General features: G+C 47.0%; 3 protein-coding genes across 10 annotated transcripts in view; 1 reads left to right on the top strand and 2 right to left on the bottom strand.

Annotated features, from left to right (window-relative positions):
• bckdhb (branched chain keto acid dehydrogenase E1 subunit beta) overlaps positions 1-3,634 on the bottom strand; it is a 30,178-nt gene extending 26,544 nt beyond the window's left edge. For 2 of the 4 annotated variants that reach the window (XM_023813118.2, XM_023813120.2), the window contains exons 1-3: positions 3,252-3,632; positions 2,377-2,454; positions 291-359 (exon numbers count right to left, since the gene is read on the bottom strand). In XM_023813118.2, the coding sequence (XP_023668886.1) occupies positions 291-359; positions 2,377-2,454; positions 3,252-3,399 (295 nt within the window). In that variant the 5' untranslated portion in view covers positions 3,400-3,632. Of the gene's footprint in view, positions 1-290; positions 360-2,376; positions 2,455-3,251 lie in introns of all 4 variants that reach the window. The other 2 variants (XM_023813121.2, XM_023813117.2) reach the window with 2 other exon arrangements.
• Positions 3,635-3,916: 282 nt separating this feature from the next.
• ttk (ttk protein kinase) lies at positions 3,917-15,366 on the bottom strand. Of its 2 annotated transcripts, XM_023812998.2 has the most exons (25): positions 15,222-15,366; positions 14,034-14,126; positions 13,716-13,953; positions 11,281-11,387; positions 11,030-11,197; positions 10,855-10,948; positions 10,222-10,303; positions 10,026-10,132; positions 9,552-9,648; positions 9,289-9,397; positions 8,977-9,199; positions 8,755-8,861; positions 8,515-8,658; positions 8,280-8,431; positions 7,473-7,603; positions 7,246-7,372; positions 7,067-7,159; positions 6,804-6,961; positions 6,541-6,692; positions 6,246-6,370; positions 6,088-6,159; positions 5,626-5,802; positions 5,451-5,547; positions 5,283-5,368; positions 3,917-4,392 (listed from the first exon to the last, which is right to left on the bottom strand). In XM_023812998.2, exons 2-25 carry the CDS (start codon positions 14,122-14,124, stop codon positions 4,306-4,308), a joined length of 3,024 nt encoding a protein of 1,007 aa, XP_023668766.2. In that variant the 5' UTR covers positions 14,125-14,126; positions 15,222-15,366; the 3' UTR covers positions 3,917-4,305. The 2 variants fall into 2 exon arrangements, with proteins under 2 accessions (XP_023668766.2, XP_023668767.2); XM_023812999.2 differs by lacking the exon at positions 14,034-14,126 and having other exon boundaries at positions 15,222-15,349.
• Positions 15,367-15,978: 612 nt separating this feature from the next.
• elovl4a (ELOVL fatty acid elongase 4a) lies at positions 15,979-24,997 on the top strand. Of its 4 annotated transcripts, none has more exons than XM_023813144.2 (7): positions 15,979-16,096; positions 17,777-17,863; positions 18,284-18,471; positions 18,700-18,780; positions 19,643-19,814; positions 21,356-21,483; positions 22,931-24,997. In XM_023813144.2, the coding sequence occupies exons 2-7, from the start codon at positions 17,797-17,799 to the stop codon at positions 23,213-23,215; spliced, it is 921 nt and encodes a 306-aa protein (XP_023668912.1). In that variant the 5' UTR covers positions 15,979-16,096; positions 17,777-17,796; the 3' UTR covers positions 23,216-24,997. The 4 variants fall into 4 exon arrangements, with proteins under 4 accessions (XP_023668912.1, XP_023668911.1, XP_023668909.1 ...); XM_023813143.2 differs by having other exon boundaries at positions 15,995-16,149; XM_023813141.2 differs by having other exon boundaries at positions 15,996-16,247.
• Positions 24,998-26,333: the final 1,336 nt, after the last annotated feature.

Here is a 26,333-nt window from a genome sequence, read left to right as displayed (position 1 = left end):
TGTGACACTACAAGCTACAGACCACCAGACAGTTCCAGTGAGGCTTCACAGTTGAAGGGGTTAAAGCACAATGAATAGCGTGGCTTAAAATAAGATAATGATTATGAAACTATGGGACTTTTGACAATGGTTCAATCTGTTGAACTTGAACTCGGGGACGAGTCCGACACCTAGCTTAACCATCGTACTTTTAGGCGAGGAGTCACAGCAGGCAGGGGGACAGTGGTTTGTATTTAAAAAGGCTTCCAGCAGCCACATTCTAGGAGGGTGGACAGACACAAACAACCTACCGTACTTGTCTCGGAGACCCACGGTGCAGCGAAACACCCCACCAAACGCCACATCCTCCCCAAAGATAACTGGAAGACAAACAGAAGGCAGTGATGTCACTTCCTGGCAAATACAGGTGTGTACTGACAAGCAACCAATTATACAACCCGGTTCAGGAGACAATTAAATGGAAATGTAAGAAAACTCTGCATTTGCTGTAGGGCAGTGGTTTTCAACCTGTGGGCGGGCCGCCAATTATTATTGTGGACGGTATTGCAGGGGGGCCGCCAATTATTATTAATAGAAATTGTAATATTGTTAATATAATAAAAAATGTCTAGTCAAAATCAAATAAATCATAATTTGATATATAATGAAATAAATTACCAGTTTATTCAATAAAGACAATTAACAGCCTTGCTTCCGAGTACTTAGTTAACCCGACACAAAAAGCGAGATCGTTTAAATTCTTTTGCAGTGGGCCGCGGAAACATATGTGTTTGGCTGTGTGGGCCGTGAGTTAAAAAAGGTTGGGAACCACTGCTGTAGGGTATTACTGCGCCAAATGCAGGGGTTAGATAAGACTCATATTGTAGGGGCCCTGTTAGGTAGAGTGTGTCGAAATGGCTTCTTACTACAAATAATATTCTTGCTTATTCATTTGAAATGTCCCTCGTGAAAATTCAATAAAATATTAAGTTATTCATGGGTTGCTTCTTAAATACGTCTTGCAGCATCTAGTTAGTAAGTTTGGCAGCAGTATCATATGCGAAATAAGTTAAAATGCAAAATCACAGGACAGAAATCATTTAGGAATGTCTCCGACTTGAGAAATTAAGGTCTGGTCTGTGCTACTATGAAAATTAACATTAAATGAGATGGGAAAAGCAATCATTTTAGCGCAAAACTGGACTTTTTATTAAACCAATCGCTTTGAATCTTACTAAATTTTGGGACATTAACACTGAAGGAGACCTAGACTGCGGCAGCACAGTGGTTAGCGCTGCTGCCTCACAGCAAGGAGATCCTGGGTTCGGTCCCGGGTTCTTTCTGTGTGGAGTTCGCACGCTCTCCCCGTGTTCACGTGGGTTTTCGCTGGGGGCTCTGGTTTCCTCCCACGGTCCAAAAGCGTGCAGGACAGGCTGATTGGTGAGTCTAAATTGGCCCTGTAGTTGTGTGTGTGTGTGTGTGTGTGTGTGTGTGTGTGTGCCTTGTGGTGTGTTGGCGACTGCCCAGGGTTGGTTCCTGCCTGTGCCCCTTGTTCCCGAGATAGGCTCTGGTCCCCCCCCGCGACCCCAGTTGGGATTAAGTGGCTACAGTGATGGATGGATGGAAATCTAGAGGTGAGAAGAGGACAGCAGACTCATCTTATTTGCTCTTCCTGTTTGTTCTAACATCAGTAGTTTCTAAACATTTATAATTACAATTCTGAACTTGAAAGCACACAAACTCACTTTAAATAACAAGGCCACTTTATAATTCATTTAGTCTGTTTCTTCTGTTCTGAAAAGGCAAATGTGTGCCGTGTTTAAAGGAAAAACAAAACAGACAAACAAAGTCTTCGTTGGAACAAACAGAGCGAGTGAAAACAAACACAGCTTGCACTGAAAGGCTGGGATCCATGTGCCAATGTCACACATCATTTGATCACATACACAGATCGGTGTTATCCATCCATATGGAAAATGAAAAGACAAAAAGGGTTTTTAATTTCACATCTGACTCATACATGAATGGAAAATTAAAATGCAAATGGTGCTATTTCATTTTAATTTTTGCAGGAGTTTTGCGCACAGACTTTGGAAACTAAATGGCAAAGTGGAGATTGTATTTTCACTTTATTTTTGCTGGATGCGTGTTGGAATGCTACCCAGCGAGTTGGGAACTGGCCCCGAAAAGGGGTGGGCAAGCAAACAGACCAGTGAAAAGCAAGCTGCAAATATGGCAATAGACTGTGTGAGGTTCTCTCTGACGCCTGGGCAGTCATTCACGATTGCAGTGTACGCCGCATATCATCCCTACCAGGACCAGCCTGGATACGAGGCCGGCGTTCACACAGTGCCCAACGTCTGTATCTGACCATGTAGCGATCTGCTAGTCCCATACCTGCTGTGGGATCACTGGAGAGGGTGTTGTCCAAGGCGCTGGTGATCGACTGGAACAGGTTCATCTTCTGTGTTGGGCCTGTTCGGACACAAAGCGCCAGCATTTCAAGACACACCTCATTACAAGGACCAACAAACAGCCTAACATAACCTACTGTTCATTATCATCTAACAAGAAGGGAGCATTTCTCTACAAATGTTTAATACTACAATTACACACCATCTAAAAGGTGGCGTCCGTGTTATACCACAGTGAAGCCACATCCTCATTTGGACCCTGCAGTTATTTGTGAGGAGAGTGCCCACCTGTATTCAACATGTATTTCGATAAAAACCGAAAGCCTTCCCTTGAACACGGGGTCAAGCTGCATTTCTGCCACACGGCGTCGCTGTTCGCGCCCCAACAGAACTGGGATACGATTTAAGAAACTAATCAATGGGAAGGTGTCCGCGCAGAGCGACTACAGCAGGTAATGCGTGACAGGGTCGCTCCGAGTGTCCAGACGCATCTTGAAGACATCTAAGTATTCCACAGCATAACACGGACAGCTGTCAACAGCGCGGTTTGAGATGGAGTACTAAGTGGGACAAGAACAGTCCAAGGTTCAGTAAAACCCCAGGATAAATAGTAACTGCGTTTGTACGAATGCACCCCAAGCTCTGAGCAATTATAAAGGCACGAAACGCCACCGCCGTAAGAGCCATCGCAAAGACCTCAGGGGCGAACCCCATAATGAATGATTCCACATCAAAATGTTATCGACAGACAGGCACACATACACCCAATAGTTTCCCCAGGAGCTCCCAGCGATAGACCCATCCATCAAGGTTACTTTAACAGCCGAAGATACAGCGGCAGCCCGGGGCTCCTCTTACCATGACGTGTGGGGACTGGGTCCGGATGGAAGGTGAAGTGCGCTGCGGCGTGCGGGACGCGGATCGGGGCTCCCAGCCACCCCAACCCGGCCCGCAGCACCTTCGCTCCGGACGCGGTGCGCAGAACAAGCCGTGCGGCGGCCGCCATAGCAGTTGAACGTAAACCGGAAACAGGGGGAGAGACCAGGGCGCCGTCACAGAGGGTGGGGTCGGAGGCGTATTTATATGGCGCATCCGCCTGCGCGCACAAGAGCTAATCCATGAGCACTTGTCCGTAAAAGGCCACCCTCATACACAAAGAGCTGCTTGTCGGCGTCCAAATGCACAGACCCCACCTGCTGCGTTAGACAAGTATACCTGAGCCGCTACAGCAGCACAGTAGAGGCAGGAGTGTGTACATGGCGGAAGCTATGGGCTATGATGGCTAGCTGGAAGATGATTGGAGTCCAGAGTGCCCGCCTCCCTGTCACTCACCGATTCAAAACATATCATAGGCTAATGCGATTGGCCCTTGATTCATAAACTGGATCAGATGATATGCTGTCTGAATGATTTACTGCTGCTGTTTAACAGAATTAGAATTCCCAGGATGCAGTCTGGGTAAAATCTAGGCTGTTTCCAAGATAAAGTACCAAGACAAGAAAAAACATTTAAACACTTTAAAATTCTCTTATATTAAGTTTATTTGTCAGAGGGTTGTAATTTTGTCTTAGAGTAAGAGATAAAACAAAAAACAAAGTGTCATAGCAATTCAATGAAGAGTTACATGAAGACTGTACATGGTGTCTCCTAGCATAGGTTAGCAGTCTTCTTCTCATAGTGGTCTGATAGCACCTGCTAGAGCGCCCCCAGCAGGACACATGGAGCTGGAGGATCCAAGCTGAAACAGGTTTGCAAAATGTGCACGTTCAACAAGCAAGGAGTGTCTCCAGAAAGGACTGGGTTCGAAAGGAATGTCCTCAGGAGCGGGCATCTTCTGGGGGCTGAAGATGTGGCAGCTGGCCTGCCTCGGAATGTGGCTGAGACGTAGGTGCCAAGCGATCTGTGGAACACCTCACATCTTCCCGGATGTCTGGCTGGAAGCCTTCAGGCACTCGGACACATCCAGCCGCTTGCCGCTATTGCACATCCGCGCCAGATTCTGCGGGAGGGAGGAGGACAACATGGGACGGGTCACCACAGCTCTGGCACACGTGCCACGCCTGACCGCTCAAAGCGGGTGAGCCTTCTCCCACACTGTGGATCTGGAACCTTTTCCTGCCAAGGAGCGGTGTGTGGCTCGCTGGGTTAGGGTGCTGTGCCTGTGATTGGAAGATCACCAGTTCCCAGTGTGTTTTCACCATTGGGGCCCTGAGCAAGGTCCTTAATCATTGGACCCCCTCAACCATCCATCTAAGAAATCTTTGATAAGCACTGCCTTATCAAGGCACTGCCAATATCCTCAATCACCCATCTCACCCCTCCAATGGCCTCTTCAACCCCCTCCCATCTCGAAGGACACTCTGGAGTATTTTACAACAGCCGTTTACAGTCAAAACCCACTGCACAACCCTAGTGAAAAGTTGCACTGTTTTGCAGAGCAAATTTATTTATTATTGTTGTGTGTTTTGTGTGTAAAGCTGTTTTTGAAGTCTCAGACAAACGCTGTTTTGTTTCATTGTGTTCCTGCTTACATTTTGAAATGACAAATGGCATCTTTCCATTGCTACCAAGAACCAAGCCGTACCATGATGATAACTGTAATTATTCATTAGTAGTACTGCACATTCTGCAGTGGAAAATCAAAGCCAGCTGGAATCGCACTGTAACTAGACTGTCTTCGTGGTATGGCTCGGGTACGGGCGGGTTCCTGCATGCCAGTGGAAAAAGCGCCAAAAGTTTGCCTTGACGTCACCCCCAGTTACTCCAAGGACCGTCTGACCCTGGTTTCACAACTGTATGTCGCTCTGCATATAAGCGTCTGATGAATCCACTCTTAGAAGAAACACATGTTAAAAAGCAGTGCTTCACCCACTGGAGCCTGGTACTCACACTGGCTGCCCTGGCGATGCTGTTGGGGGACTGCAGAGCTGCCAGTTCATTAAGGATGCGCTGCAGGTCGGCATTAGCTGGCTGAGCTGCAGGGGGAAGCATTACAGGGATGAGCTGAGGCCCAGGGAATGCACTGTGCGCGTGTGTCACGCGTGTATGCATACATACGTGGGTTGGGCGACGGTAGCGGCTGAAGCTGCAAGTAGGGGTGACTTAGGAGCTCGGCTATGGAGATGCGTTCCTTAGGGTTCCTCACCAGACAGCGCTGCAAACACGGCACTTGTCACGTCACGGAACACGCTGGCGAGATACCCCACATCACCCCATCATGCCTGTCGCCCACCTTCAGCACATCCAGCAGGTCCTTCTCGGCGACGTCGGGGAAGTCGATCTGGTGCGAGGGATCGATGATGGCGTGGAGCTTGCTGATCTGGTTGGTGATGCTCTGGAAGGGTGTCTTCCCATAGGTCATGTAGTATAGGATGCAGCCCAGCGACCACACGTCACCCTTTGGGCTGATCTGGGAACAGGGAGACAGAATCAGAATCCTCTTTCTCCCAAACAGAAACTGTCTGAAGTTACAGACTGCAAAGTACACAGATATAAATGTGCTTTTCTGTCCAGCTGCAACACTGAAGCAGGAGAGCAGAATTGTCCATGAGCGACTTAAGTCTGCACAGCACCCTCCTCTCTGCCAGCGTTGAGCGTATCCAGCTCCTCCCCAAGAACTATGGTTACTGAACTCCCTCCCCCCCATAGAAAGTGGATGTGAATGATCACACCAAGGCTGCAGCTGGGCTCTCACCTTGGAGCCGGGCTTCCCTCCCTTGGACGTGTCTTTGATGGCCTCCGGTGGCATATAGCTCAGAGTGCCCAGCTGGAAGGACAGCAGAACCAGTGTGAGAAGCCGACAGCCTCATACAGAAAGACGTGGGCCCCGGCGCCCCGGGGCCGCCCTCGCACCTGCGAGTCCTTCATGATGCTCGTCACGTCCGGCTGGATGCGGTTGGCGATGCCGAAGTCGATGAGCTTCAGTGTGGCGTTCACAATCACGAAATTGGCCGGTTTCAAGTCACTGTGGACGATTCCTGTAAACAAACACAAAACAGTGGTGGATATGGCTTCGACTGATACCACGACCGGTACTGAATGCAGTGCCTGAAGGAGCTGGAATTAACAAGCTGGAATTAAGAACCTGCAGAGAAGATCATTACAGCACATGGCTTTGGCTCACTCCACGTGGTCAGTGGCTGCTTACCATGCCTGTGGATGGTCTGCACCGCCTCCAGCATGTTCTTCCAGTAGAGCTTCCTCTCTAGGGGGTTGACCTCCTTTCGGTTCCGCAGCCAGGTGTTCAGGTCCAGGTTTCCACACTCCATTAGCATGTAGATGTAACTGTTTGTGATCTCACTGGAACCAACATACACATAGTCTGAATTTATGAACCGGGGCCACACATGCTGCCTATTGATCCTCCACCCAGCAGGGCGGCGCTGTTTAAATGACTGAGAGGTCACCCACTAGTCATAAAGCTTGATAATCTGATCGCTGTACTGCTGCAGGTGGTTAAGGTGCTCGATCTCATTTTTGTAGCTCGCCACCGTCTGGATGTCAGCCTCCTCCAGATTCACGTACTTCACGGCAAATAGCTGTTTACGGTGGTCCAACACCTGGTACACCTGGAATTACCCACAATGCTGGGAGATGAATGCTGACCCCTGACTCAGTTGTCATACAGCCATCAAACACTCGGACTGAAAGAGGAAAGGTAAAAAGGCCAATACCTTACTGGATCCGCCTCGACCAATCATCTTCAGGATGAAGAATTGTTTGCCTTTGATTGTGATGGAGTCATTCGAAAATGTAGCACCCAAACCCTGGAATGACAGGGCGGCCATATTCGATTTTGCCTGGTTATGGGAGGAGTATGTGCTGCCCATCCACACAGGATCCATGATCTTACCTGAGGGGTTTGCTGCAGATGGGACATCTGGTTCAGAGGGGTGCAGGGCTGCTGGGAAGGGGCGGGGCCACGGGGCACTGTGCTGGGGGCACACTGAGGTGGGTTCTTTTGGACTGGAGTAGCGTAGCTTTGAAAGTCAACGGGAAAGGAGGGAGTCAGACTGACCAGGTCAAAACTGTAAAATTCAGCTCAGAAGACATGACTGATCTCCCAGAATTCTCTCTCACCTGGTGGCACTGAGAGTTTTGTAGTTGGGCGTCTGACAAGTGAGGGTAGAGCTTCCTCTGGTGGCTGGCAGGAGGGGAGGGGCAGGGGCGGGGGCTGGGGCGGGCACAGAAATGAACGGAGAAGGCTTCTCCTGAGAAAAGAACAGGCATCATTTGTAGAGCGCTGCATGCCCCCTGCTGGGGACCTTCATTAATAACTCCACAGCAGCCTTTGGCCACTTCAGCCAAACAATCACATCAATGGCACCTTTCCACTGGCATACAGGAACCAACCCTGGTGGTTTTCCACTGCAGAAGGGTTCCCGGGTTTGGAGAGTGACAGTGGCATATACCGAAAAGATGCTTATTTACTGTTCACACAGAGTACATCATGATGTGCAATTATTATTTCTTTTACTGTGTGCTAATTTCCTGTAGCACGTCGGTGAGAATAGCTATGTTACGCAAGTATCAATCACTAGCGGAATTAGTATTCGCTTGCATAAAATTTGCATTACGTATCCATTCCGGAAATGCATCAATACATTGCGATGTGAGACACTACTAATAAATAATATATAGAATATATACCTTTACCTTTGGACAATCCATGCGAAAAACACCAGTATCTCCATACATTTCAACCAATAAGATGATGACACAACCAGCTCAGTTTGGTTACGCTTTCAGCCCTGCTTGTAAGCAGGTCCATGTCAGAGTGGGTACAGCTCGGGTACGGCTCGGGTACAGCTCGGGTACGGCTCAGGAACCTGAATTTTTGCACAATTTACTGTCATCTGTGTGTGTTGGGGGGCACAGGGTACTCACCTCGGCAGATGGGTGTCTGTTGATCCGAGCCGGAATCTTCCAGTCCGTGGAGATCTCCTTACACATCGGTCTGTAGGGCCCCGAGCTCGAAGCACCGCCCTGGCTGCAACCCAGCGTGTCCCGTGTCTCAGTCAACGCACCAGCAGAACTTCCTGAAAAAAATATAAAACAAGCTTTAAACACACCAGGACACATGACTGACCAGACTGCCTGTTACACACTGTTGCACACCAACCTGTGACTTTCTCCTTGTCCTCTAGGGGGAGCAGCTGCGCCTTCCCTGCCTTTAGGTTCTGTAAAGCTGTCTCCAGCAGCTCGGTGGGTTTGGCGTTCGCTCCGAAGGCCCTATGTAGTATCAAAGCGCTTTTCTTTGCACTTCCTGTAGGGGGCAGTATCAGCATGCAAAAAAAAAAAAAAAAAGTCAGCATCGTTCTGAAATGCACTTACAGCACGGGTGAATCTGCATAAGTCATACCTTGAGAGAGTTCAAACTGCGCATGTGCGATATGCACAAAGGCAAACATCTTGCTGTTGGACCTTGCCACGATGAAATTGTCCTGAGCTTCTTCCGGATCTTGAATCCTGCGTTAAAAACATCAGTGACCACCGCGTGTCCCGCGCAAACCTTTACGGGACACGATATGAAATGACACCCAGTGTATTAAACACACACTGGAAGGGGCCATCGAGCACTCACGCTTTGAGCTCTGCAAACCGGACCAGCATCTTGGCATAGCTCTCATTCTGGCTGTGTTTAGCCAGAGGCAGAGAAGAGAAGACACGGGTGTAACCATCCATCAGCTTGGTCAGGAGGCTTACGTCGGTCTGGGGGTTGCCCCTCTTCTCCAGGTTCACCAGGTAGGTCCGGCAGGTCTCCGGGGAGTTGGAGCTGAGGACCTGCTTTATACTTTCGGTGTTGTCTGTAAGCGGCATATAATAAGCATGTACCATATAACGAAAGCAGCCACCTAAAAGCACAGCAGGAGACGGAGGGTTAAATCAGCATTACCTTCCGACCAGAGGGATGCCTTCCTCTCCGGCCTATGTAGGAGTGTGGTTGTGGAATCCACCGACCCTGGATCCTCCCACGGGCGAGGCTCAGGACTGATGATTGACGGCTGCGACAGCGAAACAGAGCACAGTGTGAGGTCACATGTTCCCCCGTCGCTACAGTCACCACAAATGTAAGATGGGTTTTCCAGTGCTAGTTTAACCATTGTCATCAAGCAAACCTGTCAAGCCCCATAATACCAAAAGAGGAAAAAGCAACACCTTTCGATTCAGCAGGGTGTACGAGTCCCCATCGCCACTGCTTTTCTTGGACGAGGAGAGGGAAAAGACGGGGTTGGCTTTAGCTCCAGATGCTTGCCTGAAAAGCCATCAAAGTTTCGTTATTGTCGCACCTTTTGGGACTAAAAGTAAGGCATTTGAGGTTTGATGTCATTTTAATGACAAGTTGTAGATTAACACAGTGGACACGCTTCCCTAAGACGTCCCGAATGAGTCACCACAGCGGGCTTTTGAAGAAGATGTTCAGGATTTAATGTTTACATGGCAAAACAAAACCTTTTCTCACGTAGAACACGTGTTGGGGTTATTTGCTTCACCAGAATGTAGCCTCAAAATCAGAGTTTTTGTGACAGAAGCCAGATACACAACATTATCAAGTCAAAATGAGGGAGTGTTAGCACGATATATACATACAAACATAAATACATACACACATGCTGACAAAAATCTGCCTACCAGTTTAAACTGCTTGGACCAGAGCCATCGTTCTTCTTCACAGGCCTCCCATCATCATCATCATCATCCTCAGGGATGGGCAGGGGCACGAGGGGCACCCTGCCTGGCTGGAGAATGGGTAACGGGAGAAACGTCAGTGAGGTGAGCATGCATGCCCACCTGCCCCATCAAGACGCCATGCAGGAATGCCGCATACCATATTACTGGGCTTTTTCCGTTGGGAACTGGACCTCCAGCCCGGAAGTGGGTCCTCCAGAAAGCTGCTCTTCTGATCCATGCTAAAGGCCAGAAGGTAGAATAGTTTGGTATCCAAAAAGGTCAGGAGGCTCTCCATGAGGAAGAGAATGCTGGACTGGTTTAGTTAGCCGGATGATGACTTCCACACATCAGCTGATCAAGCGGAACACCTGCCCACAGACCGATGCTGAGCTAATACAGATTGCACTGGCATGGCGCCCAAGAGGGCCAATCGCTCACAGCCCCAAGGACCAACCCTGGGCCAAGGGCCACAGGCTGATCTGCATCATCTCAATTATTAGTGCCTGTAGAAATAACTACTCAGAAACAACGCCCATGTCTCACATGACACATGACAATTAAAAACCCACAGAAACCGGCCCTTGCGAGACACGATGGGGGTCTGTATGGGGGACACGTGAGTTACACATAAACTGAACTACAGCAACCATATCAGAATCGGGCAGCAGCTCTAGTAAGATAAAGGACCACGTGGAGAATATTGTACATCCTCAGGTCCAGGTTGGGGCAAGTCTACATTGTTTTGAATGCAGATGTTCTGAAGATCCGTCCAGGTCCACCTGCTACTCACCTAGAACAGAGCAAACCACCCAAATGCAGGTCCCCGGTGCCCTGGGACGGCCGGCTGCTTTTTGTTGGGGCTTGTGTGACAGACAGTGTTGGTGCTAAAAGGGGAAGTTCTGTTAATTCCAGAATGACCCCTCCCCCCAATAAATGCGAGTAAACATTTTCGGTTCGTGACTGACTCAAATCGGCAGATCCACCAAACCAGGCGATATTCTCCTTCTCCTCCTGGGGAAGGAGCTGCGCCTTCCCCGCCTTCAGGTTCTGTAAAGCTGTCTCCAGCAGCTCGGTTGGCTTTGCATTTGTCCAGAAGGCCCTCTGCAGTATCGAAGTGCTTTTCTTCACATTTCCTGTAGGGGGCAGTACAAGCGTGTGAAAACCAGGGTGATTCTGGATCATGTCTATGGCGTGGACGGATTTGCGGAAGCCGCACCTCGAGAGAGCTCGAACTGCGCGTGTGCGATATGCACGAAGGCAAACATCTTGCTGTTGGACCTTGCCACAATGAAGCTGTCCTGAGCTTCATCCGGATCCTGAATCCTACAGCAAATGATAAATTCTCAATAAATGGTCTGTCCACCAGTGATTTCTGTAAAAATGTTGTACATGACCATTAAGCTCACCTAGATACTGCTAAACAGGTACCATAGTCATGTGTTACAAAGCTCACTCGTCATTTAAATTTAACATAAGCATTCATTACATCAACTAGGTTTTAATTATTCTAAAACTGTTTGGTCGAATGACAGAACAGAAGCAGAATTACGGCCACGAACTTGAACACATGAGGGAGGACAGGATTTCAGACTCTGGTTTTGAAGGCCCAAAGTCCGGTCAGGTCAGGTTGGGGAGCATGAACTGGTACGGTGCGTTGCTGCCCCCACCACACAGACGCACCTCGGGATCCCGGTTGGCGACCCCCCCAGGCCGACACGCAGTCCAGTCCCACCCACCAGAAATGGCCGTCTATCGCAGCCAGGTATTACGTGGGCATCTCTTTGGCTTGGTCCAGCTGCTCAGGTCCTCAGCAATGAGTCTCTCAGAGACTCATGCCACAAAGCAGTAATGCCCTAACTGACACTCCTTCACAATGCAGGTAACGTGCATCATCCAGGACTCCCTGAGCAACCACTCATGACACAAAGTCAAACCAAGGGTACCCAAGGATTCGCCGAAGAGACACAGTACCGAAGAAGCCAAAGTCTTCATCTCAGTTCGCTGGATAGTGTCCATGTCTCACAACCATACAACAAAACAGGGAGCACCAGGACTCTGAAGATTTGGACCTTTGTCCTCTAACAGATATTGGGAGAATCACAAATCCCTTTACAGTGACCTCATGACCACTGCAGACACACTGCTGACATCTGTGCCCAAGATGTCATTAAAGGCTTGGCTCTTGGTTTCTATCCAGGATACTCGGAAGCCCAGACACTCGGACTCCTCTCTCAGTGTCTCGAAAACCTCCACTGATGCCATGAAGATCACAGCATTGTTGGTAAAGTGAAGATCAGACTATCTTTCTTCATCAACAAATGCCCCACAGCTGCTGGACCCCACGACCCTGCCCAACACTCAGGCCATGCAAGCATTGAACAGAGCAGGAGCAAGAACGCACCCCTGATGAACTCCAGAATCAACTGGGAAAAACACAGAGGTTCTCTCTCCATTCTGCACAGCACTCACAGTACCAGTGTACAGGCCAGCCATGATATCCAGTTGAGTTGAACGCTTTACGAAAATCGACAACGGCTGCAAAGAAACTGCAGATATTTGCGTCTGCACTCGATGGGAGCCCTCAGTGCCAGAATGAGGTTGACAGTAGATTTCTTAGGCGTAAAACCAGACTGATCCAGTCACTGGTAGGCGAGCAGCTGATCAAAGATCCTGGTGAAGATGACTGCAGCAAGGACCTCACCGAGCACGGAGATCAGTGCCATCCCTCTGCAGCTGCTATAATCCAGGCAATCACCCTTCCACTTCCAGACAAGGACAAGTCCTGTTTTCCAGTCAGTTGGGATGATGCACATTTCCCAAATGAAGCAAAGTTTGCCTGCATTGCCAGGAGGACGGCCTTCCCACCAGCCTGGAGAGGTTCACTCCAGATACCACAGATCCATGCAGCCTCCCCTACCCTCAGCCGGTTCACCATCAGTGCAATCTCAGTGAGATTGTGTGGATCACAGCTAAGTGCAGGATCAGCCTCAGGAATTGTGGGCCCGGGGATGTCAACATGCCAACCAGAGGATCAGCTCTAAACAGCTGCTCAAAGTAGCCAGCGGGTCACAACTGCAGTGTCATCCGTTCCATCACCTGCCATGATTGTGACTCTCCGAGAAACAGATCTGCAAAATGCTTCAGTTCCTCTGTAAGCATGACGTGCGTCGCAAGACCATAGATGGTGTGTCACTTGCTCACAGATTCCTCTAACAAATGGCTCCTTATTTGCACTCAGACCCCTTGCAGCCGTCCTTCTCAGTTCCACCTCTGTGATCCACCACAGCAAGACTACTCCCTGATTATGGCAGCCATCAGAGTGACCAGACCTATAATAGGCATAACCACCTATAAAGACCCCGCCACCCACCGGCTGGCATACCTCAGAGAGTGCCCCCACTGAAATGCAGAGTTTACAAAGTTCCTCTGACAGCAGGGGAACACCTCCCCCCCAATTTTTTTTTTGGAATTTGGAAACTTCCATATTTCTCACTGCAAGTGGTCCTCCAACTTGCAGGGAAATATTTGGGAGTTTGGGGAGGGGGGGGGGGGTGTTCCCCAGCTGTCAAATGAACTGTAATGTAAACTCCCAGACGCAGTTTAACATCATACCCAGAACCAAGCATATCAGAAAGACCACTAAGCACTCACGCTTTGAGCTCTGCAAACCGGACAAGCATCTTGGCATAGCTCTCATTCTGGCTGTGCTTGTCCAGAGGCAGACAGGAGAACACGCGAGTGTAGCCATCCATCAGCTTGGTCAGGAGGATTGGATCGGTCTGGGGATTGCCTCTCTTCTCCAGGTTCACCAGGTAGGTCAGACATGCCTCCGGCGAATTGGAGCTGAGGACCTGGTAGATGTCATCTGTTTGTTTTGGACTGATATCATCTGTCAAACATAAACATAGTTAAATCAACCACCTCTAACCATCATGGCCATCAAAGATGAGAGTAAAGGACCAAACCAACCATCAGAGAGAAAGGTAGATTTAATGTTTTTCAGCTTCTGGCACAACAGAGCAAACTGCAACATTCTGTCTGTCTTCTCCTCATTCTCCATATCTGGAAATCAGGCAGCAAAATCAAACAGTGTTATAATCCACGGGAATCCCGGCCGCCATTTTCTACGATCGCCACTGCTATGCGATATAGGTGCATCACAGGGTAACCCCAAGGTAAAATGGGCAGTGCGCTGTCTGTGATCGGCTATTTCTGAGAGATTCCTTGTTATGACATACTTTGGATTCCCCTCTTCAGCCTCGAATTCGAATTTTTCAATTTGATCATACGGTTTGTCATTTTTGCTTGCGCCGAAAATTTTCATCAAGTTCAACCCGTTCTAAACCAAAATCTGCGCTTTGGACAATAACAAAAGCTAATTGGACGCTCTTTCTATTGTTTTTTTCTGTTAACTGGTGAAGTTTCATCAAAATCAAATGAATCCGAGACAGTTATTTACAGTTCCGAAGATCGCCTGTCTGATTGAATGAGTGTTATCAAAATTTATGTTTCTTTACACTCTCCCTGATGAAAACATTTGCTGGTCTTAATCTTACTGTCTCATTTTTTTGTAACATACCTAAACAGTGAGATGCAGCCTAAGATCAAACATACTTAGAACATTAAATAATACCAGTAAAGCAAAAGAGGCAATTTCAGGAACGTTTGTACCATAACGCAAATTATTAAGACAGATTGACACGGTACAGAAACTTCACAACAATACTCAGGTTGAAAATAAACAGCACAGTTGATAATTATACAGTTTATAATTATTACGTATTAAGTTAGCCATCATCGGCAGCATGACTTACTTATTCAACAACAAATCAGTCTACCATGTGTTAAAATTGATTTGTCCAGCTTACTAGCAGCGATCATCTTCTAAAATGTTTATGCAATAAATAGGTGGGTGGGCGATAAACTAAACAACTCATCGTCAACCTGTTCAGAACAGTTCAGCTCTTAAATGAACAGAAACGTCTGCTAGAGGAGCATTCATCAGTTAGTTATATCAGTAAAACTGAATTAGCCTCGTGACTGGTTAGTTTTTTTGCGGTTAAAGAAGAATACCACATCAAATAAGACCTGAAAATAACATTCCAATGCCATTCATTTTAACTGAACTTTGGATAACATGTAATTTTGTGTACTTACCGATACGATCCTATGCTTTAAAGAAATTTCTTTCAAATACAAAAACAAAGCACAGCACTTTACATCGAGCTGTTCTTCGGGCAGCAGGTTTCAAATTCGCCACTTCCGGCCGTGCCGCGCGCTTATTGGTTAGTTCGTATTCCCAAACATGCGTGACGTAAGCCCCTCGATATCGCGAAATCCGTGATTTCGTTTCTCTTTCCCATAGTGTAGACTGATAGGTGTGATGTAGACCTAGTTCTCTTTTAAATTAAGATTTGTCGTTTACACTTGTAACTTGTTTTGTATTTCCCAACTATGCGACTATCTGGAAGTGTTATAGCAAGTGTGACGTCTCACTTTCATTTATATGAATTTATTTTCCTCTTTTTATAATGCAGGTATGCATGCCAGTCCATACACTGCCACTAGTTCATTATGCATATAATTAAATATTTAAAGAATAAACGTATGGAACATGTCTGTGTTTAGTTTCATGTTTATATACGGAAAAGGAAAATACTAATCGAACCAGAGGAGAAAATTCTGGGTGACAAAAGGCACATAATCCCTTCCTTCAGGACTATGAGTCAATTTTGTATTGTTACGCATGCCGTTGACCATGAACTGCAAGACTATTGTCGCCTTGCAAAACGGTGTCACTGTGCGTCCTTTTAAATGCCACTGTTAGGTGATTTTAAATGGACAGAGGCGCACTTGGCTGAACAGACTCCGCATCTTACGATGGATGGAGCCCCGTGGTCCCCTGTCCCATTCCCCTGCCCCGCCGTCATCCCCGCATGCGCGGCGCATCGTCGGGGCTCCGCTCTCCAGGCGTTTGGGTTAGAGCCGCAGCGCTGGGTGCACCATCATCGCTCGGCTACAGGTTTTTGCTGGTGCGGTTTACCTCTGTCTGTTTCGCTGCATCTGACTCTTATGTAATCAAAAGGTGCCGTATTTCCGTTTCTTTCCGCTATATGGTGTCCTAGATTATATTTGATTGACCTTGCCTTGAATGTCATCATAAAAATAATTTATTTTTTTAAGGTAAGCAAACCGAATTTATTCTCATTGTGATGCCTTAAATTTCAGCCTGCGGCATTAGACGCACTGTGCATTATTTTAGTATTGTTTTTTTTAGGAATTTAAGACATAATTTGAGCGACGTATTTTGTGATCGGAAGCTATAGGAATGGAAATTCAGTAAAATATGCGTACGATGTGGCGGATGTCATACACAGCAATTCTCGTCGTTGATGCCGGTTGTTTACTTAAATCGGAGAGATTATGGGAGATGGGTCTTGAATTTCGGACCCTATAATACTCTCCAACTAAACGTTGCCCAGATATACATGCTTTGTATCAAAACGCCACCTTTGTGGCTATTATAGAATGACATATTGTTAAATATAAGCGGCCACCTAAATTTTACCGTCTTGAGACGCTAGGTCTCTAAATAAAAGCCTTTTTAGAGCAGATGGCAGAACACTTGATCGCAAGCCTGGTATCTGCCTGTGCTTCTTATCCGGTGTGGGGGCGGGGGCATTTTTACTATAAATACAAATCTTAGTTTTCTCTTTCTGTCGTAGTAATTAAACTGTAGGCTTGTTGTGGCCGTATGGAAACAGAATGATTTTTGACCGTGCACAGTCTGCTCATGAGTTTCAACTGTGCGTCTACCGCAGTTACTGTTCCGCACAGATGCGCCGGCGTCTCTTTGTGCGCACTGAGCCGCCGCAGTTGCACGCCCATGTAGTCCGCTTACTCAAGATTAGCTGTGTCGTCTGCTGTGCCATCGCAGTGTCTTGACCGTCGTGGGTTAATGAAATGCAATGTGTTGGCTCGAATTAAAGATACGGGAAATACAGCAGCTTCTCGGCAAGACTATGAGCTGTGATACAATTGATTTTCAATGATGCGGCCATTTCAATACGCGCCACCCTTTCCACGTCTACAGGAGAGACAGAAATAGCGGTTGCACACAAGTAAAAGTCAAGATGGACACTCGTTTATACACAGGCGGAACTCAAGATGGAAACCCATTTCCACACCTGTATTGTGAAGTCAGTGTAGTCTTGTTTTGTCTTTGATTTACACAGTAGGCTAATTACCCTGAGTAGGGTACGACATTTTCTCTGGGGGAACCATCCTGCCTTATTCAGTTAAAAATGTCAGAGGGATGGTATTCAGCTACATAACCATGAGGTGTTTTATTAGTGAGGCTATTTGTGTGTTCAGCTAGGGTAGGGTGTTACAGATGTACTCTGGGTGTTGAGGGACAGACAAAGAGGCGTACTGTGTGAAATACTGCAATGCCCCTCTGTCTTTATACCATAATGAGGAGGTTGATTTCATAAGTCTAGCCAACTGAACATGGAGAGCATCTTACAGAAGGCCCGATTCTGCCTCATGCTTCCTGCAGAAGCAGAGCCCAGCTTGTTTGTGCTCTGCTCGCTGGTTCTGTCCCTTAAACACTGTGCCCTCTGCTGGTCAGTGAATCTTTGTCTGCTTCTGTAATTGAGAAAGGACAGCAGTCCAGGGTTACTGGGTCATGCTTCTGTGCTGTTGTTTTGCAGGTTCATCAGCATACCACAACATGGAGATTGTAAGCAACTTATTAAATGACACCATAGAGTTCTACAAATGGAGCCTTACCATTGCAGGTGAATTCCTGTTTATTTGCTTTTCCCTGCTTATGTGTTCCCATGTCTGGAGGTTTGTAAAGCACCTGCTGACTTTTAACAAAGTGCTCAGCGTGTTACTGATTCAGTGCTAGTTTGTGTAAGTGTTACCTGAGTGCTCCACCAGAGGCGCTGTTCAGCCATGTTCCCCTGCACGTGAAGTGAGGCTTTCTGTGGTCCCGGTGTTCTTCCTATCTCTGTTCTTCACCTGGTTGTGGGTGGTTTAGTCCTGTGGGTTATGACTCGCCCAACACTGGAGACCGTGCTTGTCTAGAATCTTCTTCTTACACATCAGTATCCATGGAGATAGAGCAGTTGCAAATGGAGTTCAGTAGGTATGGTAATAATGGCGCGACTAGGGACATTTGTCTTTGCGTTTATGTGTGTGTATCTGCGTCATAGACAAGCGTGTGGAGAAATGGCCTTTGATGGGGTCTCCCCTGCCCACACTGACCATCAGCTCGCTCTACCTGCTCTTCCTCTGGCTGGGACCCAAGTTCATGCAGCATCGGGAGCCTTTCCAGCTGCGGAAGACTCTCATCGTCTACAACTTCAGTATGGTGGTCCTCAACTTCTTCATCTGGAAGGAGGTGGGAAGCTACTTTTGTCTGTATGAGAAAAAGAGGATGGGAAGAAGGTGAATGGAGCTTAGGAGATGCCAACCTACCACAAAATGAGGGGGACGAGACAGAACTCGTAATACGGAGGATGGTTGTTTCGGTAGCTTGTCAACAGAATTAACCCCAGAGCAAGACATGTAGGTATGTGGATGGCTGGCCTCAGCGAGCAGATAAACCAGCCTGTTGCTCTGTTTCCAGCTCTTCCTGTCCACGCGGGCAGCGGGCTACAGCTACCTGTGTCAGCCTGTCAACTACACGGATGACGAGAATGAAGTGCGGGTGAGCCAGCATGCATGTGTGTGTCCGGGCCGTAATGAGCAGTGTGGCTGCTCCGCTCTGCAGTGAAACGGTCCCCGTGCACCCACTGCTCAGGCCCTTTCAGCGGCGAGGCCCTGTCCCTCTTACAATGTTCTGTCAGAATCTTTTTACAAAGACTGAGGTGATGCTGCTCGAGTACTGAGTGCTGATGTTGGGAGGGAGTTGGAGCTTTTAGGACCGTGTTGGGAGATAGTTATCGTGTATGCTGACCAACTAGGCGTGGCCCTCTCTGCACTACTTAATGTTGGTTCCCTTTGGCTTACAATAGCTTCTCACCTGCCAGCAGTGAGTAAGCCCATCTGCAGTGTCCAAAGCCTCATTTCCCAGTGGCCTCCTGAGCATCTCCTCTCCCTCGAGTGTCACAGCTGATTCTTTACTCCCTGGTTAACCAGGTCATTTTATGCCCTGCTGGTCTGGGCGTCACTAGTGTAAATTAAGGCCAGCTTCAGGCCCTTATCCCCATTTATTACCTCTTGGCAGAATATGTGCATACGTAGAGGCTGAGGTGAATTGGAGTAAGCTGGTTACTGCTGTGTTCTGATTTTACTATCATCTCTGTGCATACTGGATCACTGCAGTGTTCTGAAATCACTGTCAGATCTGTGCACACTGGATCACTGCAGTGTTCTGAAATCACTATCAGATCTGTGCATACTGAATCACTGCAGTACTCTGAAATCACTGTCAGATCTGTGCACTCTGGATCACTGCAGTGTTCTGAAATCACTGTCATCTTTGCATACACTGGATCACTGCAGCACTCTGATTTGACCATCTGTGAACTCATCTGACGTGTTTCACTACATCTGCTGTTTTCTGCCAGGTGGCAGCAGCCCTCTGGTGGTACTATGTGTCAAAAGGTGTGGAGTACCTGGACACCGTCTTCTTCATCCTGCGTAAGAAGTTCAACCAAGTCAGCTTTCTGCACGTGTACCACCACTGCTCCATGTTCACTCTCTGGTGGATTGGCATCAAGTGGGTGGCTGGAGGGCAATGTGAGTATTATTCTGTGCATGCGGAGCATTCCTAATATGTGAATACAGGAGAGGGGGTAGCATATGTACCATTCCTAATATGGGCATGCAGGAGAGGGGACAGCATATGTACCATTCCTAATATGGGCATGCAGGAGAGGGGTAGCATATGTACCATTCCTAATATGGCCATAGAGGGAGTGGGACAGTGTATGTACAATTCCTAATGTGGGAATACAAGTGTGGGGACAGTGTGTGTCACTTTCCTATTATGGACATGTATTTGAGTGGATAAAGCACATATTGTGCCTAATTTGAGCATACAGTGGAAGATGCAGTGTACAGTTTTCCCCTGCCATCCGAAAGTGGAGCTTTCCTATGAAACCTTTCATAAGCTGAAATGGAGTAAGGAGAAGAAGCAACTGCCATTGATTTTTATAGGAAATTTTTTTGAGCATTTCTAGATTGAAAAAATAACCTACCAAATAGCACATAAAACCTAATATAACACTCACATATAGTAAAAGCAGGAATGACACGATAAATATGCAGCCTATATAAAGGAGAAATAATGTATGTACAGTGTAGTTTCACCTACCAGAATTAATACAGTTATGCATTACTTAACAACAGGGACACGTTAAGAAAAATGCGTCATTACGTAGTTTTGCTGTTGTGAAAACATCATAGAGTGTACGTACATTAACCGAGATGGTACAGCCTACTACACCCCTAGGCTATATGTTATATATTAATATAATTATAGTAAATACATAAACCAGTAACAGTTGATTATCACATAATATGTACTCTACATTACTCTATGTGCTACACTTTTATACGACCAGCAGCACAGTAGGTTTGTTTACACCAGCATCACCACAAACACCTGAGAAACACGCTGAGCTACGATGTTATGACAGCCATGACGCCACTGGGCACTAGGAAATTTCAGCACCATCGTCTATGCAGTTCTAAATGCTATTTTCACTTTTTTTTCGTAAAAGGAAAAATCTTTCTTTTGGTTAGCGAAAACAGGTGCTTATGTAGGTCTTCTGTTAAGGCGTAGTGGTGTAAAACGAATGTTTCTTAAAGCGGGGGATACCTGTATATGTATCCTTCCTAATATCGGTGTACAGGAGAGGGGACAATATATGCATGTTTCCAAATATGGGCATGTGGGGGTGGGGACAATATGTGAATGTTTCCTAATATGGGCATGTGGGGGAGGGGACAGTATGTGAATGTTTCCTAATATGGGCATGTGGGGGAGGGGACAGTATGTTAATGTTTCCTAATATGGGCATGTAGGGGGAGGGGACAGTATGTGAATGTTTCCTAATATGGACATACAGGGGAGGGGACAGTATATGAAAGTTTCCTAATATGGGCATACAGGGGAGGGCTTATTATGTGTCTTATTCCTAATCTGGCCATGTAAGAAAGCAGTGTGAGTATTATTACCATGTTCAGCATGATGGGCAGGGGACATATCAGATGATGGGTGTGGAGAACATGCAATTTGTTATGACCTTTCTATCCTTTTCCGTGTCTGCCGGCAGCCTTTTTCGGTGCACACCTGAATGCCGCCATCCACGTCGTCATGTACCTTTATTACGGTCTGGCCGCCTTTGGGCCCAAGATCCAGAAGTACCTGTGGTGGAAGAAGTATCTCACCATCATCCAAATGGTGAGCACTCCATAGAAGCAGGCATCCCCGAAAGGCCAGTGAGTAGGGCTCCTACTAAAAGTATACGTATGCACAAAAGCTGAAAATGGTGTGCAAGAAAAAGTCCGATTTATCACACCGTGCGTAGGCACACTTACAAGCAATGTTCTCTTTATGAATGACAGTCTACCTGGTGCCACAGCCTCATATTCCACCTTCTACACACCCACATTTAACCATAAATGGTCATTGCAAAACACCCCATGAATATTGATGCATACAAATTAAGCCATAAGTGGTCAACGCAAAATACCTCATGAATATTTAAGCCTACAAATTAAGCCCGACAAACGTTTACTCATCGTGGCAACCGAAAGGGAAGTGCAAGAACAGAAACGTACTTGTGGGTGAGGTGGACACGAGAAAAAAACAGTTTGCTTAGTCGCCACAGCAGTGGGTGTGACAAACAGAATAAAATTCAGCGAGTGGCAACACGTTGCAGATGCTGTTAATGCAGTGAGAGCAGCAAACAGGACAGCACATGAAATTAAAAAAAAAGTTCTGATCTGCACTGTAAGGCCATGTCTGTTACTGGTGGGGGTTAGGGCACATTAGTGTTAGTGACCGGGTCTTGCTGAAGCTTTCATGCAGACGCAACGAGATACAATTAGCTCAATTAATGTAATTGCCGATGAACAGAAACAAATAAAAGCTGGTTGCGTTTCAGCGACACTAAAAGGTTGTGTTAAAGAGAACCTTTGCATTGCTATCTTTACAAACAGTATCACTCGTCCCCAAGCTTCACGTCTTGTCCAAATGATCGTGATCATGTCCACCACTAATATATGTACATTTCAACGGCTGCTCAAGACAGCGCTGATGAAATGTTACAAGTGTAGTTTGATGTAACATATTTTACAATTGAAAAGTCCTTATGGAATAATTATGGCTCACTATCACAAATAAAATCGCTTTTTTTTTTTTTTTATAAAGTAGAAGAAATGAAATGCATGAGTTATGACTCACCAGCACAATGCATCATTATATGTGTAATGATGCCATTCACATTTTTCCTACAGTCTGGCTTCAATTCTCGCATGGCTCAGAGTTTCTGGACAGATATGCACATTCTGCCGTAGATCGAAACGTTTGCGTGGGAATTGGCATACGGGTCCCGTTTTGTGGGTACGCAATGGCTAGAAATGAGACCCCAGATCACCAGGGAGGGAGCAGTAGCCGGGCAGAGCGTGGTCCTCCTAGCTGAAAGATCTTCTCCTTAATGATTCTCTCATTGTTTGAAGTTTGCTGCCACCTGTCTCTGCTCGTGTTTGCCATCAGTGATTGAGGTTCTCTGAATATGGTCAGATTGTCCCCCCTTCCCCACGGCAATAAACACATGGACATCCGAATGCCGCCTGCCTTCTTTCCTTCTCATCGTCTCACATCCCTCTGCCTCCCCGTCCCTCAGATCCAGTTCCACGTGACCATCGGACACACAGCCGTCTCCCTCTACATCGACTGTGCCTTCCCCCACTGGATGCACTGGGCCCTGATCGGTTACGCCATCACCTTCATCATTCTCTTCGGCAACTTCTACTACCAGACGTACCGCCGGCAGCCACGCCGGGAAGCCCCCTCCAAGGCCGCCGCCAACGGTATGACCACAGCAGCCAACGGCGCCGTCAGGGTGGAGGAGAAGCCAGCCGTTGAGAATGGGAGGAAGAGGAAGAAGAGCAGACCGAAGCACGATTAAGGATGCCTGTGAAGCAGGCCTTCCTGTGGACATCCAGAGGACTGTGGGTCTGGGAGGAGGGGCAGGGGTGTGCTTTCTTTATAAGCCCCCTGGTGGTGGGTGTGAGTAGGACTGTGACTACCCCAAGGGAGGAGGAGCTGTGGTGGCTGTTGAATGCTGGGGTCATGTCACCCCAATGTATGGTTAACATCCGTTTGAAAATGAAGGAGATACCGTCTCCCTTTCCTCTTTCCCTTCATGGAAGTCAGGGGGTTTTTATTTGATGCGGAAGGTTTTAAGAAGGATCTAAAAATACATGACACACACACATGCACACACAGCCCAAGTGAAGATGGCTTTTGTAGCCCAGCAGTTACCCCGATCTTGTCCTCATTGCTCCCTGTATGTTCTCTGTTGTCTTCTCCCTGCAGCAATGTTGACGTAATTTATTTTAGCGTAAATGTAACGTGACCGTCTGATTCCCACCCATCCGCGTCCTCGATTCTCTCACGTGACCCGGAACGATGAGACCGCAGCCGGAGATGTCCGCTTACCGGATCTCACCGAAGACCGTCGTTCGGAGAGTCATGCCATCCGCAGCTACGTCGGCCTTCCAACCGCTGGGCTCGCCCGTGATTGCTTGAGACGCAGCATGTGACCTGTGATGCGTCACGTCGGGATGATCCTCTGTGTCTGTTCTGTAGTTCCGTCTGGTGCAGTGTCCGCCCTCTCGCTGTGTCATGCTTTCACCAATCCCATGGCTGCCTCCTCTGTTCTTGCCATAATAATGAAGGTGATTATCAGCCACCGTGACAGTGACCGTGTTCCTGGTGCCTCTGCATGCCCAGAACACCTCTGAACGAACACAGACAATAAAACATCTTTCATTTTTCTGGGCTAATATAATTTCTAATGCTTCTTGTGTAATCTTGTGTAATGCATCTCACAGATTCTATTTATTTAAAGCCTGAATGACTTTCCTGGGCTAACATTCATCCTGCTTTATGTATAATGTTTCAGGACTAATGTTTATTTAGCGTCTGTATAACATTTCTTCACAGTCATCTGCTAGCCAGTCTCCTAAACAGAGCAGCTCCATTCACATCAGTGTGAAGTCCTCCACCTCTCTCCTCCATCATCCCCATCTCTATTCTTCTGTCTATCCCTCTCCCTCTGTATCCCTCCATCATTAAGGACAAAAGGCAGGGAGACCTCACCTTTTCTGCGATGCGGCAGACGAAGCATCCCATCTTTTATTCAGTGTCCATGTCACTGCCAGCTAGGTGCTGTGCCTGCGTCCATAGTGACCAGGCGGACAGTGAGACTGGACAGGTCAGTCTGCAGGTAGGTGGTCAGCCTGCATGGCTCAGCCTGCCGGCGAATGTCACATACATCTTTGTGAGCCCCCGGTTCTGGGGGTCGGGTCACCTTGCCCAGTTCCTACACTGACCTCTTCAGCCTCACTGCATCCCCTTGGTCAGTGTTTCCCAACCCGGTCCCCGGGACCAGAGGACAGTGCACATTTTTGCAGCTACCAAGAGCTAGGAAGGAGCAAAAATGTGGACTGTCTGTGGGTCCCCGCGGACCAGGTTGTTTAACACTGGCCAAGGTCTGTGAAAAACCAGCTCAAACATCTGCTGTTTCTTTGTATCTTACTGTATGTAAAGGTAGATTTTGGAATGACATACCTGGATCGATTTTCTTTTTGTTGTGTTTGCTGTGTAAGATATTGAGCAAAAACTCATCGACATCTCAGCCTGCTACACACACCTTTGAAATAAAAATAAAGATTGCAGATGCGGATCTGTGTCTTGGGCCTGTTTCCATCTTCCACTTCTGCCAGAGGATTGAAATCAACGTCCCGATTGAAACTGCAAGACATCAAGCAGGGGAGTGCAGCCCTGTTCACAGATCACCTCCTGTGGTCACCTAGTCCTGAAACAGGTACGGAACTAGTTCCGGCAGAGACACAGGAGCACGTTCTGGGGTCACCTAGTCCCGAAACAGGTACGGAACTAGTTCCGGCAGAGACACAGGAGCACGTTCTGGGGTCACCTAGTCCCGAAACAGGTACGGAACTAGTTCCGGCAGAGACACAGGAGCACGTTCTGGCTTCTCAGCTGTCTTTTCATAGTTCGGTTTATAAATTTAAAAATTTTTGTATTATTTTCTTTTTAAATCCAGTTTAGTTTTAGTTTTCAGTGTAGTTGTATTAGTTTTTATTTTAAAGATAAATTTCAGTTTAGCCTTTTGCATATTTTAGTTACTTTAAACTGTAGTAATTACTAGAAGTAGAAGAAGTTGAAGAGCTATTGTGTCTGATCTTCAATCTTACATGAAGACACTGTGCACATTATATACTAATGTCCTAAAATGGGGCAAAATATGTTCCAATTATAAAAAGATATACAAATCATTACTTTAGATAAAGGGTATTAAAACTATTTTTGATGCTTGTTTATTTAATTTTATTTTATTTTGAAGCTGTATTTGTAGTTTTGATTTAGTTGCATTTTTTCGCATTTTATTTCATTTTTGCAAATTTTTTTTTTGTTTTAGGGAACCATGATAACCCTGAGAGCCTCAGTGGTTAGTGAGATGCAGGTCGAGCAGAAGCACTGTAAATCCCTGGTAGCACACATGTCTCTACACCCAAGTGTGGCCCAGCTCTGCAGCCTCAGGGACAGAAGGTACCCTCGAGGTGCTGAGCAGCATCTGAGAGCTGAAGGGCCCTCTAATGACATGATTAATTACCCCTGTGGAATTTCTGTTTTCTGAAGTATTCTGTACTGGACCTGGTGGGACTTGAAGATGCTGCAACACTCCACAGAATCATCTAAACTGAAACTAAAACACAAATCTGCACCCTAAAACAATCTGAAGTTCCTCCAAAAGTTTCTGGTTCTGCCAAGCCAGTGACTTCTGCACCCAGTGAGATCATAATGTTCTTGCATTGCGGCCTCAGAAAATAATCTCCTTTTCTACCCCCTTGTGGTAGAAACAGGCACTGCCCTATTATAAAATGGGAAACGTCATTACTTATGGTAATCCAGGGTAAACTGGTAATAAATACACTAACTGGGCAAATGGCTGTGGACACCATGCTATCACACATACAGTTTGTGCATGTTGAACATGA

Source organism: Paramormyrops kingsleyae, chromosome 9 (genome assembly GCF_048594095.1).
Source record: "Paramormyrops kingsleyae isolate MSU_618 chromosome 9, PKINGS_0.4, whole genome shotgun sequence".
Classification (NCBI taxonomy): Eukaryota; Metazoa; Chordata; class Actinopteri; order Osteoglossiformes; family Mormyridae; genus Paramormyrops; species Paramormyrops kingsleyae.
This window is presented reverse-complemented; position numbering and strand designations above follow the sequence as displayed.

What these genes read in the sequence shown, in the direction of transcription:
- ttk (XM_023812998.2), bottom strand. Translation starts at nt 14,124, where the DNA reads ATGGAGAATGAGGAGAAGACAGACAGAATGTTGCAGTTTGCTCTGTTG. An exon ending in ACCTGCTGGATGTGCTGAAG is followed by an intron (nt 5,548 to 5,625) that starts GTGGGCGACAGG and finishes CCGTGTTTGCAG; the next exon opens with CGCTGTCTGGTGAGGAACCC. An exon ending in GCATCGCCAGGGCAGCCAGT is followed by an intron (nt 4,393 to 5,282) that starts GTGAGTACCAGG and finishes TCCCTCCCGCAG; the next exon opens with AATCTGGCGCGGATGTGCAA.
- elovl4a (XM_023813144.2), top strand. Translation starts at nt 17,797, where the DNA reads ATGGAGATTGTAAGCAACTTATTAAATGACACCATAGAGTTCTACAAA. An exon ending in ATGACGAGAATGAAGTGCGG is followed by an intron (nt 18,781 to 19,642) that starts GTGAGCCAGCAT and finishes GTTTTCTGCCAG; the next exon opens with GTGGCAGCAGCCCTCTGGTG. An exon ending in ATCTCACCATCATCCAAATG is followed by an intron (nt 21,484 to 22,930) that starts GTGAGCACTCCA and finishes CCCGTCCCTCAG; the next exon opens with ATCCAGTTCCACGTGACCAT.